Source organism: Daucus carota, chromosome 5 (assembly GCF_001625215.2).
Source record: "Daucus carota subsp. sativus chromosome 5, DH1 v3.0, whole genome shotgun sequence".
NCBI classification, from domain to species: Eukaryota; Viridiplantae; Streptophyta; class Magnoliopsida; order Apiales; family Apiaceae; genus Daucus; species Daucus carota.
This window is the reverse complement of record NC_030385.2, coordinates 4,771,739-4,788,449: the sequence shown is the minus strand read 5'-3', so window position 1 is coordinate 4,788,449 and position 16,711 is coordinate 4,771,739. Positions and strand designations below refer to the sequence as shown.

General features: G+C 36.0%; 1 protein-coding gene and 1 non-coding gene across 3 annotated transcripts; one reads left to right on the top strand and one right to left on the bottom strand.

Annotated features, from left to right (window-relative positions):
- Positions 1-5,229: 5,229 nt before the first annotated feature.
- LOC108223395 (uncharacterized) lies at positions 5,230-6,092 on the top strand. Its single transcript, XR_010292074.1, has 2 exons — positions 5,230-5,731; positions 5,851-6,092. It is a non-coding gene; the product is annotated as an uncharacterized LOC108223395 (transcript).
- Positions 6,055-9,201, bottom strand: LOC108223394 (probable xyloglucan 6-xylosyltransferase 5). Of its 2 annotated transcripts, none has more exons than XM_017397638.2 (2): positions 7,522-9,201; positions 6,055-6,341 (listed from the first exon to the last, which is right to left on the bottom strand). In XM_017397638.2, exon 1 carries the CDS (start codon positions 8,916-8,918, stop codon positions 7,557-7,559), a length of 1,362 nt encoding a protein of 453 aa, XP_017253127.1. In that variant the 5' UTR covers positions 8,919-9,201; the 3' UTR covers positions 6,055-6,341; positions 7,522-7,556. The 2 variants fall into 2 exon arrangements, with proteins under 2 accessions (XP_017253127.1, XP_017253128.1); XM_017397639.2 differs by having other exon boundaries at positions 6,055-6,373; positions 7,522-9,069.
- Positions 9,202-16,711: the final 7,510 nt, after the last annotated feature.

Genomic DNA, 16,711 nt, shown 5'->3' with positions numbered 1-16,711 from the left:
TTACCAGTGAGGTATACATGTCATGTTAAAGGATCTCCACTGTTGGTTGTTACCTTTGAATTTCTTAACTGTCGTTGATGTAAAAATTATGATGTGAGGGTCGTCTTCTTCTTTATATATATTTAGGTTGAACTGCTCTATATGCTTTCCTCACAGAGTAATAGTTGCATTGACTGAGCTGTTGAAAATTATCAAATTGGTTTCATTATCTGTTTGTAAATAAAGCATACTATTCATAAAGACATATAATAGATTTGGGGAGTTTGTTGATGTTTGGAAGAACATGTGTTTTTGGTTCTATGTACTGTGTATAACTTACTGGTTTGTTATGATATGAAGATCTCTCTTCTTCCAGTTGTTCCCTACGATATCAACTTCACCAATACCAGACGCAAGACCCACAACATCTGCATCATTATCATAGAATGAATATTATTTTTGTAATGGTTGGATGTCCAATTATGGTGACAAATTTCTACGTGAATGCTTCTTTAAATAGATTTGCTTTAATACCTGTTAGTATAGTTGTGTCATTCGATCTTGATTCAGTGTCAGCAGGCATCACAAACTGGAATCCATGCCTTGAAATCTGAACAGATTCTCCTTCAAGTTTTTTCGGTGAAGTTGTAGTTAATTAAGAAGATACACTTGAATTCACTTGAGAGACGCCCGTAGTCTCCTGTAGCTTGTACGACTTTCGGATTTTTGATGCTATAAGCCGATCCTTCCCGCAGAAGATGTCTAAAGCGAGAAACTAGATGTTTCTTGATTGTTGCATGTATGAGGTTTTCCTACAACAAATACTCAATGTATATAACTCTGGTGGGTGTATTCTTAAATAGATGCAAGTTGCAGATATATATATATATATATATATATATATATATATATATATATATATATATATATATATATATATATATATATATATATATATATATAGGGATAGGATCAAATAAAAACTTTTTTAAGTTACAAACTTACAAACTTTTTTTTATTCTCTCATCGTGTTAATCCTTAGTTATATAAAGTATCCATGTTGAAAATTCTTCAAAAAACATCACAATTTTTAAAAATAACGCATAAATAAATCGCGTTTTCAACACATTTATAACTGGGGTTCAACATCGGGTGTTGAACACTAATTATCATTGTGTTGAATATATCTAAAAAGATGTTTAAACTATACCTCTGGGGTTTGGGTAGGGTCTAGAAACATAAATATTAGTTATATAATATGTTTACCTTAGTTCTTACATTTAAAAATTGGTTTATGTACTTCTCCACCACTATTTTGATCGATGTTCAACAAAATATGTTAAAAAAATGTTGAACTCAAGTTATATATGTGTTGAATAAAAAAAGTTTGTAAGTTTGTAAGTTTGTACCAGAACCCTCCCCTATATATATATTTATGTGGACACACCTTCTCGTCGATGAATATCATGTTAACACTAATGAGTTCCCCATTTTTCTGAGGATTGGTAGAATCTCAAAGTCGGCAGATTCTTACCCTGATTCTCCAGCTATCATGAGTGTCGTTTAAATCTTTCAACATAGTGTATTCCATTTTTAAGGGTCTGATGGTTTACTGTAAAAAATTCGAACTAGTTTATTAGTTGTGTTTCACTATACAAATTCGTAAATAAATGAATAACATCTCATATTGTATTCTATATATTATATATAGATTAGTCGAAAAAATATATTGTAAAATATCATTTTATGATTTTCAGTTTATAATTTTATTTTAATATAATATAACACGAAATTTGACAATGAAATCGAATTTGAAAAAAAAAACTTGTACAAAATATTTTCATAGTTAATATTCAAAATAAAGTATTAAATATTATATACAATTTAATTTAAGGAGTTTTGTTTTAAATTTTTATTTTTGATTGGAAGCTCTCCACCAATAAATTTGAAACTAAAAAAAAAAGTTCTGATATATATACACTTTATTCCTATCATTCACAAACTTCCTTTAACTAATTGCTTTTTGAAAATATCATCTTGCCACAATTTTAAAAATTGTTCCAATAAGTTTGAAACCAAAAAAAGATAGTTTAGATTGTTTAATAGTAAGATATTTACAATGGGTCATGTTCCTTGACAACCGTGTGTCAGGGAGGGCTTATCTAAGACACTGTGCGGAGGCCATTGAATCTATATTTAAAGGACTCGGATTCAATCTTATTTTTAATGGATCCGCTATTAATATACGCGGATTGGAAAAGTTTCGATCCACGGATATTATCCGCGAAAAGACAAACTTCCGTTCCGCATATATATATATAGCAGAAAATTAGAAAAATAACTATTTGATAGGCGTCATTCCAACGCTCATCATTTTTACTTTATATATCTATAGTGAATTAACCAATACAAAATAGTGTATAATTGATATTTAAAATAATAATTAATATTGTTTATAGCGTGACTTAAATATATCTTTTGATATAACTATATTTATCAATTACAAACTTTCTTACGATAAATTTGAAGCTAAACGTGTAGTTTTGGTTTTTCTATATTTATACTCTTTGAAAACTTTCTTCCAATATTGTCTTTGATTTGGTTTCAATAAGTTTGAATATGATAAGGGATAACTTTCAATTTTCAGTATAATCTTTATAACTCATTACAACTTTTCCCAATATATTCGAAATTAAAAGAGGTAGTTTTTGTTTTTCATATTTAAAATTCAAAAAATTCAAGAATACTAGAAAAACATATTGGAACTATTTGAGAGGGGGAGGCATCTTAGCGTCCTCGCTTCTTCTTTATATACATAGATATTTTTTTTAAAAGGGGTTTGGCTACAGCAACGGCATCATAGAACCGAGGAGACGATGTTGGAAGGGTTGGTGCTGTAAGGAAGCTGGGAATGTGACAAGTGATCGAGCGATCACGAGTAGCTGGAAGAGATGGACCTCCAAAGCCTCAAGGGAAAAGAATTCGAGCGGAGGATGTGGTGGTTGAAGAGGATAAGAGGGGACGAGGTACAACACCAAGGGTTATGACACCTACACCTCCAGGTGCCCGTCCGAACGTGCCTGTTCCTATTGTCAGGGGACCGGGAACCCCTTTTGTGAGAATCGAGATCGGTGGACACGGGGGTTGGTTAAAAGTGGATAAAGAATATTTACAAGTTTTCGATGCATTTTAATTGAAACGGGACGTCATTCGGTACCGTGATGATACTCGTGCTATGGTAATGAGGTTTGAGGATTAAGTGTCATCTTGGTCGTGTAAGTTTAAATACCTATGTTCTTTATTGCTTAGAGCCTCTTAATATCTTTGTACATCGTATATACATATGTCTTTTGAGAACTGTTGTGATTGGGTTTGTCATTTTTTTTGCATGTTTGCAGCTTCTGACCGATGTTTGCCGTGTTATGAACGTTTACGAAGGAGATGGAGCAGGTGTGCTGGCCAATGGAATTCGTCGAGGACGCCAAAAATGCATTTCTGATTTGGAAGCTAAGTATAAGGGGTCATTTGTTAAATCTGAACAAAATTTTCTGGATGACTAAAAATTATTGAATGATAACTAATCTGAACCAAAGTGATAATGTTGTTTGTTAATTAATTTTTGAAAAATTCTGAATACAAATTTTTATAATTTTTAAAATTTAAGGTATTGATTTTATAATGTTTTAATTCATTAAATTTAATTAGTTATAACTATTAACTATTATCATATGCTTTATTAAACTTTTATTAATTAATATATAAATTATGATGACAAAATATAATTTTTTTTATTTTAAACTTTTCAACAATAAAAAAACTTATGCATCATTAATACAAATAATATTTATTATGAAGTCTTTCTAAAGAAAAATTATTGTGAGAAGATAAGTAAACTGAAACAAATATTATGTTGTGGGCTATCTAAAGGGTTCATACAACTTTTTTAACATCTCTCGTTCAAATAATTTTTGGAGTCGTTCAGCTGCCAAGAAACTTAACAAACAGTCTTAACGAAATCCAGCCCAGTTTGGAGTCATCCACCCCGTTAACAAATGGGGTCTAAGACGACTTTGGGACAGGTTGAACAAGATCATCAAGCCTTGCAAAAGGAGAAACAAGACCTAGAAGCGAATGTGAGCAGTCTTGCTACTGAAGTTAAAGGATTGAAGAATACTCTAGATGAGAAATCAATCAAGTTCTTCAAACAAACATAACGTTGTCAAAGCGTGGAGTCGAGTGGAGCGAGGCTGGGCGTTAACTTGAGCACGAGCTAGAGCAACTGAAGAAGTAATTGGAGCGTGCCCAGAAGGAAAGTGACAACTCTTTTGAAGAGGGGTATCATAAGCTTATGATGTTACAAAACATCATAAGCTTGCAATGTCAACAACTTCAAGACAAATAACAGTCAAGAGTCTAAATACGAGGGGCAATCAACTTCATCTCACTGGCTCAAGTCTAATAACAAATTACAATATTGAAGTTATTCATCTGATGAAGGGAGTAAATGATATATATATATATCATAAATAATTTAACATTTAAAATTTGAACTAAGAAAAATGAAACTGGTTCCATAGTAAAATAATTCTGGATAGCTATTATTCTATTGTAGAATCATGTTGGAATATTACATGATTTTCAATGATTTTTAGAATAAAAAATTGTATAATTTTGTCTTCGGTTTACTAATTGAAATTTATATTATATTTTTAAAAAATATACTCCCTCCGTCCCAGTCATTTGTATACAAATGGCTAGGACACGGAGACCAAAAAAGAGGGTAAGAAATGAGTAAAGTTAGGTGAAAAGTGAGTATGGTGGTGGGACCCATTTATATTTAATAATAAATTTGAGATAGTGGAGAAAAGTAGTGGGTGTAATAGTGTTTATATTATTATAGAATAGATATAGTGGGAGAAAGTAGTTGGTGTAATGTTATTTTATATTATAAAAGTTTACTACTTTTGGTATGTATACAATTGATGAGACGTCTCAAAAAGAAAACTGTATACAAATGAATGGGACGGAGGGAGTATGTATTATGTATATATTTATAGTTGTGTGCTACGTAACTTCATGGAGTTTAATCGGTTAAATTAGGGATTTATAAGTTCCGTTCATAAATAAATATAAAATATAAAATTATAATTTGGTTATATTTTTCCATAGTTTATCATTTAAATTTTTAAAACAAAATACTTGATATTTTTTTGTAGTATATCATATAATTTTTTAGTGAAAATGCTTGATAGACGAAGATTAAATTAGCGACTGAGATTGTGGTGGGCGTACGAGGAAGACGCATAGTACGATGGGAGTCAAGACTTATGAATCGGAATCTTTAAAGTCTGAATCTCCATGGGATGACGAGTGCTCACTACTTGTTGTAGATAATCAGAGCTCCTTGATTAACAACAACGTGTTCCCCCCAATTAACCACGAAGGCCTTCATATTCATTCACAAATTTTCCCTCAGTCCCTGCACCAATTTAATGCTACAGCTTCTCCCTCCAGGAAGCCCCAGATTTCAAATTCTCCGCGGAACTTATGGTTCAAGTTTGTGCATCAGGGTATGAGTTTCGTTCATTCCATGCTTCAGAATTACTCCGTCTCGAGTATCGTTTCGTATTTATTTTCTCCAGCCACAGTGATGGTGGTAGTGTTCTGGTATTGGAGGGTTCTGAGACGACGGAGAGCATTGAGGAAAGAAAGTCGCGATAAATTGATCAGAATTGTTGCGGAAAAAGATGAGGTAAATTCAGTGGCTCAGCTCTGTTGTCATATTATTCATGACAAGTATTGCCTTGAACACTGCTTGTAAAGAATCTTTCTGAATAAATTGATTTTCTGCTGGAATTCTTCTTTGGGCAGGAGATCAGTAAACTAATGCAGCAAATTGCTCAGATGAATAAGCTTTTGTGCCGCAATTCTTCTCCGAGCCCTAGGGCAACATGAACAGAAATGCTCAGCATCTTCCTGGTAGTCTCTTGCTTTGAATTGAATTTTTAAAGTCTGTAATACAATGGTATGAAGTGCAAGACTGCTCATTTTGATATCATGTCTTTCCATTTGGAATGAAATCGAAATATAAGAAATTTCTCATTTTATGGTAATGATACAAGTGTACTGGCCAAAGATATCCTGTCGTCTCCATTCGGAGGTGCAAATGCAAACACTGCTGTAAATAAATTTACTGTAAAATCTAAAATTCCTTTCATTTTACACATTCCTGAATAAACAAAAACAGCTTCAGGTTCTTCTGTGCTGTAGCTTTACGAAACAAGGTCCCACACAGAGCTCCCCATAGCAACTGGCAAAAGCATCAAATCCGTAAGCCCTTTGCGAACTAGGCAATCTATCATCTGCTCCAACAGTGAAAATAGTATTAGATGCACTGCAGAAAGATGAGAGCTTGACTTAGGAAGATGAGAAAGCAAAAGGTTCACTTTCAAGTTAAAAAAACTTCACAGTTTAAAATTGTATTGATAGGAAAACAAAGTCCACTACATTCTAAAATTCATTTTACGACCCTTAAAAATATTCATTTTCAGGTATTCTACTGTAGTGGTGTGAGGTAACATCACAGACGAGAGGAAATCTGTCTGGCAGGATACCAGATTAATTAACTTTAACAAACGAAACAAAAATTCTACTGATGATGGGGAAGCAAGACTATAGGAAGTCATTAGCTCCCTAAAATTGTGAAGAAGTCATTGGCCTCCTAAACTGTGTCTTATAGCCTAGGACCATAGGGAAACTAATTATTAATTTTATTTAACTTCTGTCTCTTCCAAAACTCGGCAAATCCAAAATTTGCAGTTCTGAAGTGAGTCTTGGTCTGAAATGTGCATTTGCAATATACAACACTAGAAGTCATTATCTCACCCATTGAAACAGATCAGGATAATCTTTTCTTTATAACCTAGAAAAGCTACATATATACACAATTTTGAAAAAACTAGTGTGTACTAAACACCTATAGACTATATATTCAGCATTCAGCAACAAAAGTCTTTTTAGGAATAGATGTACAGAAAATGCCAAAAACCAAACAGTTAGATGGCTGTATACGCAATATACTAGCAAGAGTGACGTAGCTACAACACCTAAACTGATTATCACGTAACTGGCATGTTATAGAGAGCACGAGATTCGTGTTGCCTACTTGCCAAAAGCACAAACAAAATGGTTGGTCATTCACAGTATTTAGCTTTTAAAGCTCATTGCAATCAATATAAGTAGCTTCACGACCTTGCTGGAGTGTACTCCCACTAATACAAATTCGCAATCACATGTAGCAACAGAGGCAACTAAGTCGGCCAATTGATGGACAAATATATTATTTTCCTTGTGTGTGTGTGTGTGTATTGTTTCTTCATAAGTACTAGGAACATATGCGTGTTTAAATTACAACAATATGACAAATTTGCATAAAGTTGATACTTGATATCAACTGTAATTTTAAAGTAAGACATGCCAAAAATAAATATAAGTATTTTCAATCAACGCAAAACTATGACTGGTTAACTGAAAAATCAATACCTAAGAAAAAACTTCGTGTTGAGTATTGTTACATGCTAGCTGTTTGATCCAACTTCTCCATGCACTGCATGTCGAAAATCATATTGATCTACAGACTCCAAAGGAGTAACTGTCTCATTTCTGATCCTCTTTATCTTAGGGCTCAACAAGCCCTTATGCCTAAACCCATAAAGCTTAATCACCTGATTGTCGGCAAAATTAAAAGCCCTCTCCATACTTTTCAAGCACCTCTCAACAGGATAATCACCATAGCTACCACAAGGCTTGCACCCCACAAAATGTGTTACAAATGGCCACCGTTCATCTCCCAATCCTGGATGATACTTCTCATTCATCTCTTCATACTGATCCACTAACCCTGCCCAATAGCCATGAAGATAATAAGAATTCTCAACAAACACTTTATTCATCCAAGTATCCTTTTGAGATATCAACAAGTATATCAATGCAGACTGGTCATCTGCCTCAAACGCCGGCCTTCCCTTCAAATTCGCAGTCAAGATCTTCCCCGCCTCATCACGAATCGGACCCTTAGGTCCCATTGGCGCCCAAACATCCAACAAATCCAAAGACCATTGACAATTTCTAAACAAAAAACTCCCAGTATTCAACGCAATCCACGACTTCTGATTATACAACAAATCAGGGTAACCATGAATCACCATATTATACTCATCATACTTGCCATACGGAATCTCAAACACCATATCAGTAAACAAAGCATCACTATCCATCCACCAAATCCACTCAACTTCCGGATGAGACAACATCAACTTCCTAATCAACGGAAGCTTCGCCCAATACCCAGCCAACTCCATATCCAAATGTGCCATATTATACACAATCTCGATACCATGTAACCTGCAATAATCAATCTTATTCTTAATAGCTTTCAACAAATAATGATCCCCAATCGGGTTATCGCAAGGGTTCGGAGGTGAACCAGTAACAAGCAACACTCTAGGCTTCCCATTAACATAATTCGGAAAATCCGGGTTTCGACTCAACCAAATTTTCCTATCTTCATCCCAAGACTCAATCTTTGGACCAAGTGTATACGTCTCATTAAGAAAAAGATCACGTTGCTGCTCAATCGGGTCATTCGGATCTGTCGGGTCATAACCGGATCGGATCTCAGCAAGGATCCGATTCGTTTCTTCAGCTAGGGTTTGATCTTCAGCATCAGTCGAGTAATTGCCTAGACCAATAGTACCACGTAGTACAAGAATCGTGACAAACCCACAAAGAATAGTGATTTTAATGTTGTTGAACGTCTTGAGAACACTCCGGCTGCGTGTCCGGCCGGCAGCCGCGGATCTGGCGGCCGTCTTGGGAGTGGTTGAGCTGGGGAGCTGAGCTGAGCCTCTCTTCTGGGCAGTAAAAAATTCAAGACCCATGTCGTAAAAATCAATTATTCTTGTCTTTTACTCGTTGTTTGACATGGGTTTGTGTTACAAGTGCTTGTGCTGTGTGATTCGAGCTGGGGGTTTATAGGGTGCAAGGTGTTTGTGGAAAGTCCTGAGAGAAAAAGAGAAGGGAGAGCTGTAGTTGATTTGTGTTTGAAGAGGCACCGACTGTACTTTGATGATCGTGGATTGGGATGTGTGTGGGCCCACTCCTGGCCGAGTAATATGTAAAATAGAGGAGGGGTTGAAATTTGAATGAAGTTGGAACAATCCCGCTGTCTACGGGCTGGCTTAACGTGTTTAGCTTCTTTCTGCTTTCTTACCGCTGGGGCTTACCATGTTTTTTAAGTAAATTCAATTTATTTTAAGTTTAAATGATTAAGAAAATCGATTACTCTGACCTCAGCCGAGTCGACTTAACTCGGTTCTTTTAAATCTGATTTATTTATAATATGAAACACTGTCGTAAAAAGTGGGAATGAGAGTTAATTGGTAAAGTCTCGGAACAAGAATTAATCGGAAGTTAAATATTGATCGAAAAATAATCGGATGGAACAGAGATAAATCTAAGAATTAATCTGTTTGACGAGCTACGGAACGGATCAATCGGTGATTAATCATAATTAGTCACCAACGGCTAAAATAGAGGTATGGACAAATAATTTACGGAGTGCAAGATAATAATAGTAATATGTATACCTCCGTGATTAGGGGGATTTGTATAAAACGAAGATGATGAAATGTTTGATTAAATATCGACGAGTTAAAAAACGACAAGAAAGGGCGCAGGTTCGTGGAGAGCACTTTGGAAACTTTGGAATCAAAATGATGCATCATGATATTTTAATCAACGAAACTATACATAAAGATAATAATGGGGGTGAAGATCCAATCTGCTATACTAGGATCCGGTCCCATACATATGGATCATGTTTGTTTTAAAACCCATGTGCCCTGCCCTTCCCATGTTTTCCCCTTCCCTCCTTTTCTCTGTTACAACTTACAACCTTACTTATCCAAACCCGTCTAATTTTACTCAACTTGGTCTTTATTTGCTTCGGTTCGGTTCACTCGGAAATAAAAAAGTTCACTCGGAAATAAAAACGTAGTATTCTCTCTGTTTTATAATACAAATTTTTTTTGAAAATGTTATGCCCAAATTTGGGATGGGCCTCGGCAGCCCATATTCAGATATGGATCACCAGTGTGGGCTCATCCACATCTATTTATAAAGATTAACTGCTCCCAGCTGGAGAGGGGGGACTAGACCAAGTAGATTATTCTCCTGATTATTCTGGACTAAGTATGTTGGGTTCATCATTCAGCTGGGCGGCCTCATTAGTAAGCCCCCGCCACGTAGAAGATATATGAAGACCCCTGAGGGGTGCTCACACGGAGGGCTCCTCGCCCTGAGGGGTCATCACCCTAGGGGGGTCGTTATCCTGATGAGTCCTCGCCTTGAGGGGTCGTCACCCTTGAAGGGTCTTAATCCAGATGGGTCCTCGTCTTGAGGGGTCGTCGTCCTGGGGTCGCTGCAAGTATCAACAACGAGCCTTGGCCTCGCCGCCCCTTGGCCTCGCGGCCCCTTGGCCTCGCCGCCTCTTGGCCTTGGTGCCCATGGCCTCGCAGTCACTTGGCTTTGGTGCCCATGGCCTCGCTGCCTCTCTGCCTCGCTACTTCTTGGCCTCGTATATATTGGGGTCGTCATTGTTGAAGATTGCTAGCCTAGGGCCATCTCCCTGGGGCTCATGTTCCAGCTAGACTCTCATGCCTCCTCATCATCATTGAAGATTGGCCTCATCGAAGGGGTCACCTACTTTATGCTACTAAGTCCCTTGTGGACTCTCATCTATTTCGGGTTCCCTCGCCCCATAGAGGATGATCGGGCTCCCTCGCCCCATAGAGGATGATCGGGCTCCCTCGCCCCATAGAGGATGAACGGACTCCCTCGCCCCATACGAGGACTTATTGGATCAATATCCATTCTCTGACCTGCTCCATGACAGCCTCTTGCCATTCCTACGGTAGGTAACAGCAGGCACAAGCAACTTGACCGAAGGGGACCAGCGCTTCTACTCCTCGGTAGAGGAGCCGTTCGATACAGCTTTGTCAAAACAAAAGGGTAGCGGAAACGTTCTATTCTCTATTGGAAGATAGGGAAAGAAAAAAGCAGATAAAAAGAAGCCTGGGTAGACTGAAGAATCTTTCAGGAACTCGGCATGATCCTTTGGAATTTATCCTGCAGGATTTCACTATTGGGTAGGTAAAATCTTTGGTCGGACATATCCTGAAACTTTAGGTCAAATCCATTTTTGGATCACTTATTTCGGGGTGAATCCGACCTTCTTTCCCATGCATTTCTTAGGGCTTTCGGGTATGCCACGCGGGAATATCGCCCGCATCCGATCCCCAATTCTTGTTCACCCCGTAGGATCGTGTTGGGTGAATTGTGACCTCGTACGATCGTGTCGGGTTTTCAGGCGGCATTGAATGCGCATATGATGAGAACAAGACGGATGAACTTCACCCCTGAAATCATTTCCTACGCCCACGTGTAGCGGTAGGCAGGAATGCTAATTAGTTTGGGGGGTTCGCCGTCAGCTTCGAGGGCGCCTTTTCTTTAAGCATTTCTTTCTCCATCTAAGGTCAGGGAGGAACCTGAGGGAAAAACCGCTTTCTCTTTTTATTATTTAATATAAATACTCTGTACCCAAACTTATCAAAATTATCCACATTTGTATAGTTATATTCAATAGGATCACAAACCTATAGCAGTTTCACAGGCCTTTGAAGCAGGTTCTTTCTTGATATAACTCCTCAAAGGTAGCTATCGAAAGCGGCTGGGCCTAGGCCATGCGAGTATGGGCCCCTTCCGACGGCGGTCCTCAAGGTCCTACGGACCTGGGCCCTGATGGACCGGACTGACACTTAGCCCGCGCTAAGAAATTTGGCCCGTAAGAACTACGTGGTAGCTTGAACCCCTATAAATAGGGTACGTAGGCCTCTTGTGCTAATAACCTGATTCTTGCTGAGAAATGCCTGAGAACACTTTCTCTCTTTCTCTCGAGGATCAAACCACAAGATCAGCTACACCATCCATCACTCTCCGTCCCGTGTTCTTCGGATATTCTTCCTACAATCACGTAAGTGCCCACATCTGTTGTTAACCAGTTTCTCCCGTTAACAGAAAATATTAGATATATTAAGAAAATACACTTGTACCTCCAATATATACATGAATGTAGACTCTTATTCAACACTCATTAATTGTTATATAACTTTCAAAAAAAATAATTTTGAAATAATGTTAATATATTTGCATTGGAAACTAAAAGTAGACAAGTATTATGAAGGAAAAAAAATTCCTTCAAAAAATACTAATATTATGAGACCAAGGGAGTATTACTTTCTTAATATCTTTTTCTTTTTCGCTTTATACATTTAAAGTCTTCTTAAAATTTAAGAGTTGCTTGAATAACTAATTTCGTATATCTCATGGATATCAGTATCACTATCACACTCACATCTTCTCTTAATTTTTTTAAGCAACACACCTTCCATCTCGTTCGAATTCTTATATTTGGGTCGGAAAAACGAAAAGAACGAGAATAGTGGTGGAATGATTAATATTAATATATAAAATAAGTATAATGAAGAAAAGGAATGAGATTAGTTAGGTTGTATATATAAGATTTAACTAATATATCTATCTATATATTCTTAATTCCTGAACACAAAAAAATTGGAAAAAGACTGTTTTTGCCCTTCCACTTTTTTAACTTCTTATTTAAACTTAGCCCTTTTTTGTCTTTTCACAGCCTCTTGGATAATCCAGATAAAAATGGGTCAATACCCGATTTGAATACAATGGTATTTGCCGCAGAGTTGGAGCAACCCGTTAACATCCGGGTCTGAACATTCAGTTACGACTGACGCTACACTTGCAGTTCTTTATCCCCGCATATTAGCCGTGTGATTCGAACGTGCCAAATTTCAAACTGGGTAGTTAATGGATTCATCGTGCTCTTAGCGACTTCTATAGTCTGTGTTCATTGCAAGAAATCGTCTTCTATGGATACGCCTGACTTCATTATTTTGTTTTGTGTTTGGGCAGGAGATGATCTTCAAGCGGTGGTTCAAAATTCATGACTTCAGGTATCTCTAATTATCTTACTTATTCAATCAAGGTACACATTGATTCGATTTATATATTATCAAGGTCTCATTGATTCAATTCATGTATATATAAAGTTCATATCCCTCTTTTTTATCAGGATATTGTAAGTTACATGGTTATTTTGATGCAATCTTGGTAGTTCCTTAGCTGACCATTTTACTTTGGTATTTTGCAGAATAATGAATGTGAGATAAATAAAGAATTACTCAGATTTTAGATTACTCACGGTTTGTAGACCAACTGTTCGATTACATTTCCTATGGAGTTTTCAACTGTGTTTTAATCTTACATATCTATTTTGTTGTAATTTAAATTTTGAGATGCATATATCACAATTGTAATTGCTTCCTGAAAGAGAGTTATCTGTTTTTAGATTACACACGGTTTGTACATCAAATGTTCGATTAAATTTCTTATAGATACAATACAATGTGGCATTGGCAGGTTCCTCCGGCGTAGCTCATTCAGAAAAACCACTGAAAAAGATACTCATACGAAATAAGCTCTTACAAATGATGGCATTTGTGTTACGCTGATTGACCAGGCCACTCTGCAGCAACCCCAAGCTCCTGCTTCGCTCTAGGTGTTTATTCAAAACTCTCATATTTGGATCTTATTAATTCTGTTGTATTTAAGATTAAGGAAATTTTGAAATCTATATTCTACATTTAATTAGATGTCAAAGAGTTAGTGACCGCTTTCAAGAGAACAAAAGATCTCTCTTTGCTTATGTTACCAAATTATGGAATACCTGCTGAAGTAAATGCCTATCTTTATACAATTAAATATTCCTCTGCTGTAGTGAATGCGGGTGATGCTCAGTCTAGGGACAAGTTTAAACAGTTTCCTAACCACAGCAGTATACTACTTGGTGATCCAAATAATTTGCATTTTGTCATGGCAGCTTCCATTTTACGAGCTGAGATGTTCGGCATTACTATTCTTGATTGGGCTGTGCAGCCCAAGGCATTGGCAGAAGCTATTGATCGAGTGATGGTTTTGAAATTGCAACCATAATTTATGTGACATACTTCTTTTGTGGCTGATTTAGAAATTTAAAAAACAGTAACGCCGCCTGAATCATCCTGAAAATTGTGGCTGATTTCTGCACTTCATCTACCAGGTGTGTACATAATTCCATGGGTCTGGAATAAAATATGCAAAGGAGAGGACATGGGTCTGTATTCCAAACAGAGCTCAGGCCAACTACTGAAAGTCCAACTGCAGTTACAGGTTATTTCATCTATATTCTAATGGTCAAATTAAACTATAGTTGCACTATCTAATCTTAGGTAGCCTATAATCTTAGTTGCCTTATGTAGGTTGTTCTGGTGGTGAATTATATGTAGCCTATAAAAAATTTGTGATCATCTGTGGATTGTTAACTGTAGGCAGCTTTTATGTTTAGTGGTTTGAGCTACAATTGGATTTGCATATATTAGATTCCCTCTAGGTAACCATTTATGTCATAAAATTGAGATGCTTAATTAATGTCTAAGCTGTATGTAAAGCTTCTTTTCGTGATTAAATCTGGTGTGTAGCATGTGATTTGTTATCTTTACCTTTGCTAGGCACCCAGATGTTGATTATTACTTAAAGGCTTACTAAAGATTTTATTAATGTCACTTTGCATAAAGTTAGAGTTTATACATTGCTTCAGTCTGAATTTTGCGAACCCTGTCAAAATTCTTCACATAGTACCTGTTTAACCTCAAGAAAGATAGTTAGTAATTTTGAAGTTAAAATTATCTAAATTGGATTCATATGAAGACAGAATGAGTCTTTATATGTATGCTTCAAAGGAAACTTTATTCTAGAGGACTTTAGATAATCTTAGCTTGATGAATTGTTATAACTTTCGTCTGTGACTTGCATGTCTTTATCGTGTGTAGAATAAATATTATTATAATAATATTCTTAATCAAAAAGTCTGATCAGTCACCATGCCAACCAGCTTGCCGGCTATAAGAGGACAATTTATTACTAAATTTTAGTAACAACTAATATAATTTGATAATTACAATAAATCATAGTTATTCATCACGGAAAGTCAAAATTGATGATTAAAATAATATTAATGATTAACCGTCTGATGAGTGGAATATATGCGAGATCTCAAGTGAGATCAGATCATACGGTTGGTAGTGCAGCATCAATCAATATGTTGTCTTGGTTAATGTACTTAGACATCTAATCTTTGCTTCCCATGCAAAGTACCTCTTAATCTAATCAGTAGTAACAAAAACAGAATCACAAATCCTTAGAGACGTTGTTTAGGAACCTCCCAGAATAGTATAGTTACCAAAGTCAATGGATAGTGTCCTGTATTTTCTGTTGCAGTCCATGGCTAAGCTACTGTCGCTCTGATTATTTTTTATAATCAAATCTGAAATCATACTATATATAATCTGATTATAAGAAAGGCTATCAGTATCTTTTAAATGTATACAGAATATCACATAGCAAAACATAGGAAAGGGAAAGAGGTGGCTAGAAAACTTTGATGCCTATTGATCTCAGGTTTAACTTGGGCACCCCTGATGAAAATGAACCCAACATCGAAGATTTTAATTTCAAAGGCTTGGCAAGTGCAATATGTTCCTATAAACAAATAGAAGTGCAATGGGCCTATACAAGCATCTCAGTTTCCAATCTAATATATACATTATTCCCTAAGGTTCTTTTTTGTTATTTGGATCTTATTAATTCTGTTGTACTTAAGATTAAGGAAATTTTGAATTCTATATTCTACATTTAATTAGATGTCAAAGAGTTGGTGACAGCTTTTAAGAGAACAAAAGATCTCTCTTTGCTATTGCTTATTTTACCAGATTCTGGAATACCTGCTAAAGGAAATGCCTATCTTTATACAATTAAACATACCTCTGCTATAGTGAATGCGGGTGATGTTTAGGCTAGGGACAAGTTGGAACGTGTTCTCCAGTGCCTTGATAAGGGCAGATGTGACGCTCTCCAGGACTGCATCGTTCTTTTGCCATATTCAAATGTTACTCAGCTACACACCCCATCAGCATCTACTTATTTGTCGCACCTCTCTCCACATTATGCATCATTAAGCTTATCAGGTTAGTTAAATGAAATATGAGACATGTGCGCTGGCTGCAGTTTTAATATCGTAAAGCTAATACATTTGTCTAAATTTGGTCATATATAGGTCAAGTTAACAAACACCCAATGTCTCCACTTTTTACCTCTCCTTCTGCGAGGAGTTTATAGCATATAAATTTAACAGGTATGGTCAAATAAACATTAGGTTTTAAATATAAGCTATATTTAAGACAAATATTATGGAATCTTTAATGTTATAAATTTAATTGCATTCAGCATATGATCTTTTTAATATATAAAAATATTGGTGGCTCATATTTGTTGATCTTTTCTTAATAAACTGCATCGTAAACTTTTTACTTATATCTGCTAAACCACAGTTCCTTTATTCATTTTTCTGTTTCATTAATTTGTTGTATCTGTTGAATTTTAAGTTTAAAATTTCTTGGTGATTGAAATGAGTCAGACCAATACAGTAATTTTTAGCAATATGTTCAATTGATTGATGACTGATTTTATTTATAGATATATTGATATA

What these genes read in the sequence shown, in the direction of transcription:
- LOC108223394 (XM_017397638.2), bottom strand. Translation starts at nt 8,918, where the DNA reads ATGGGTCTTGAATTTTTTACTGCCCAGAAGAGAGGCTCAGCTCAGCTC.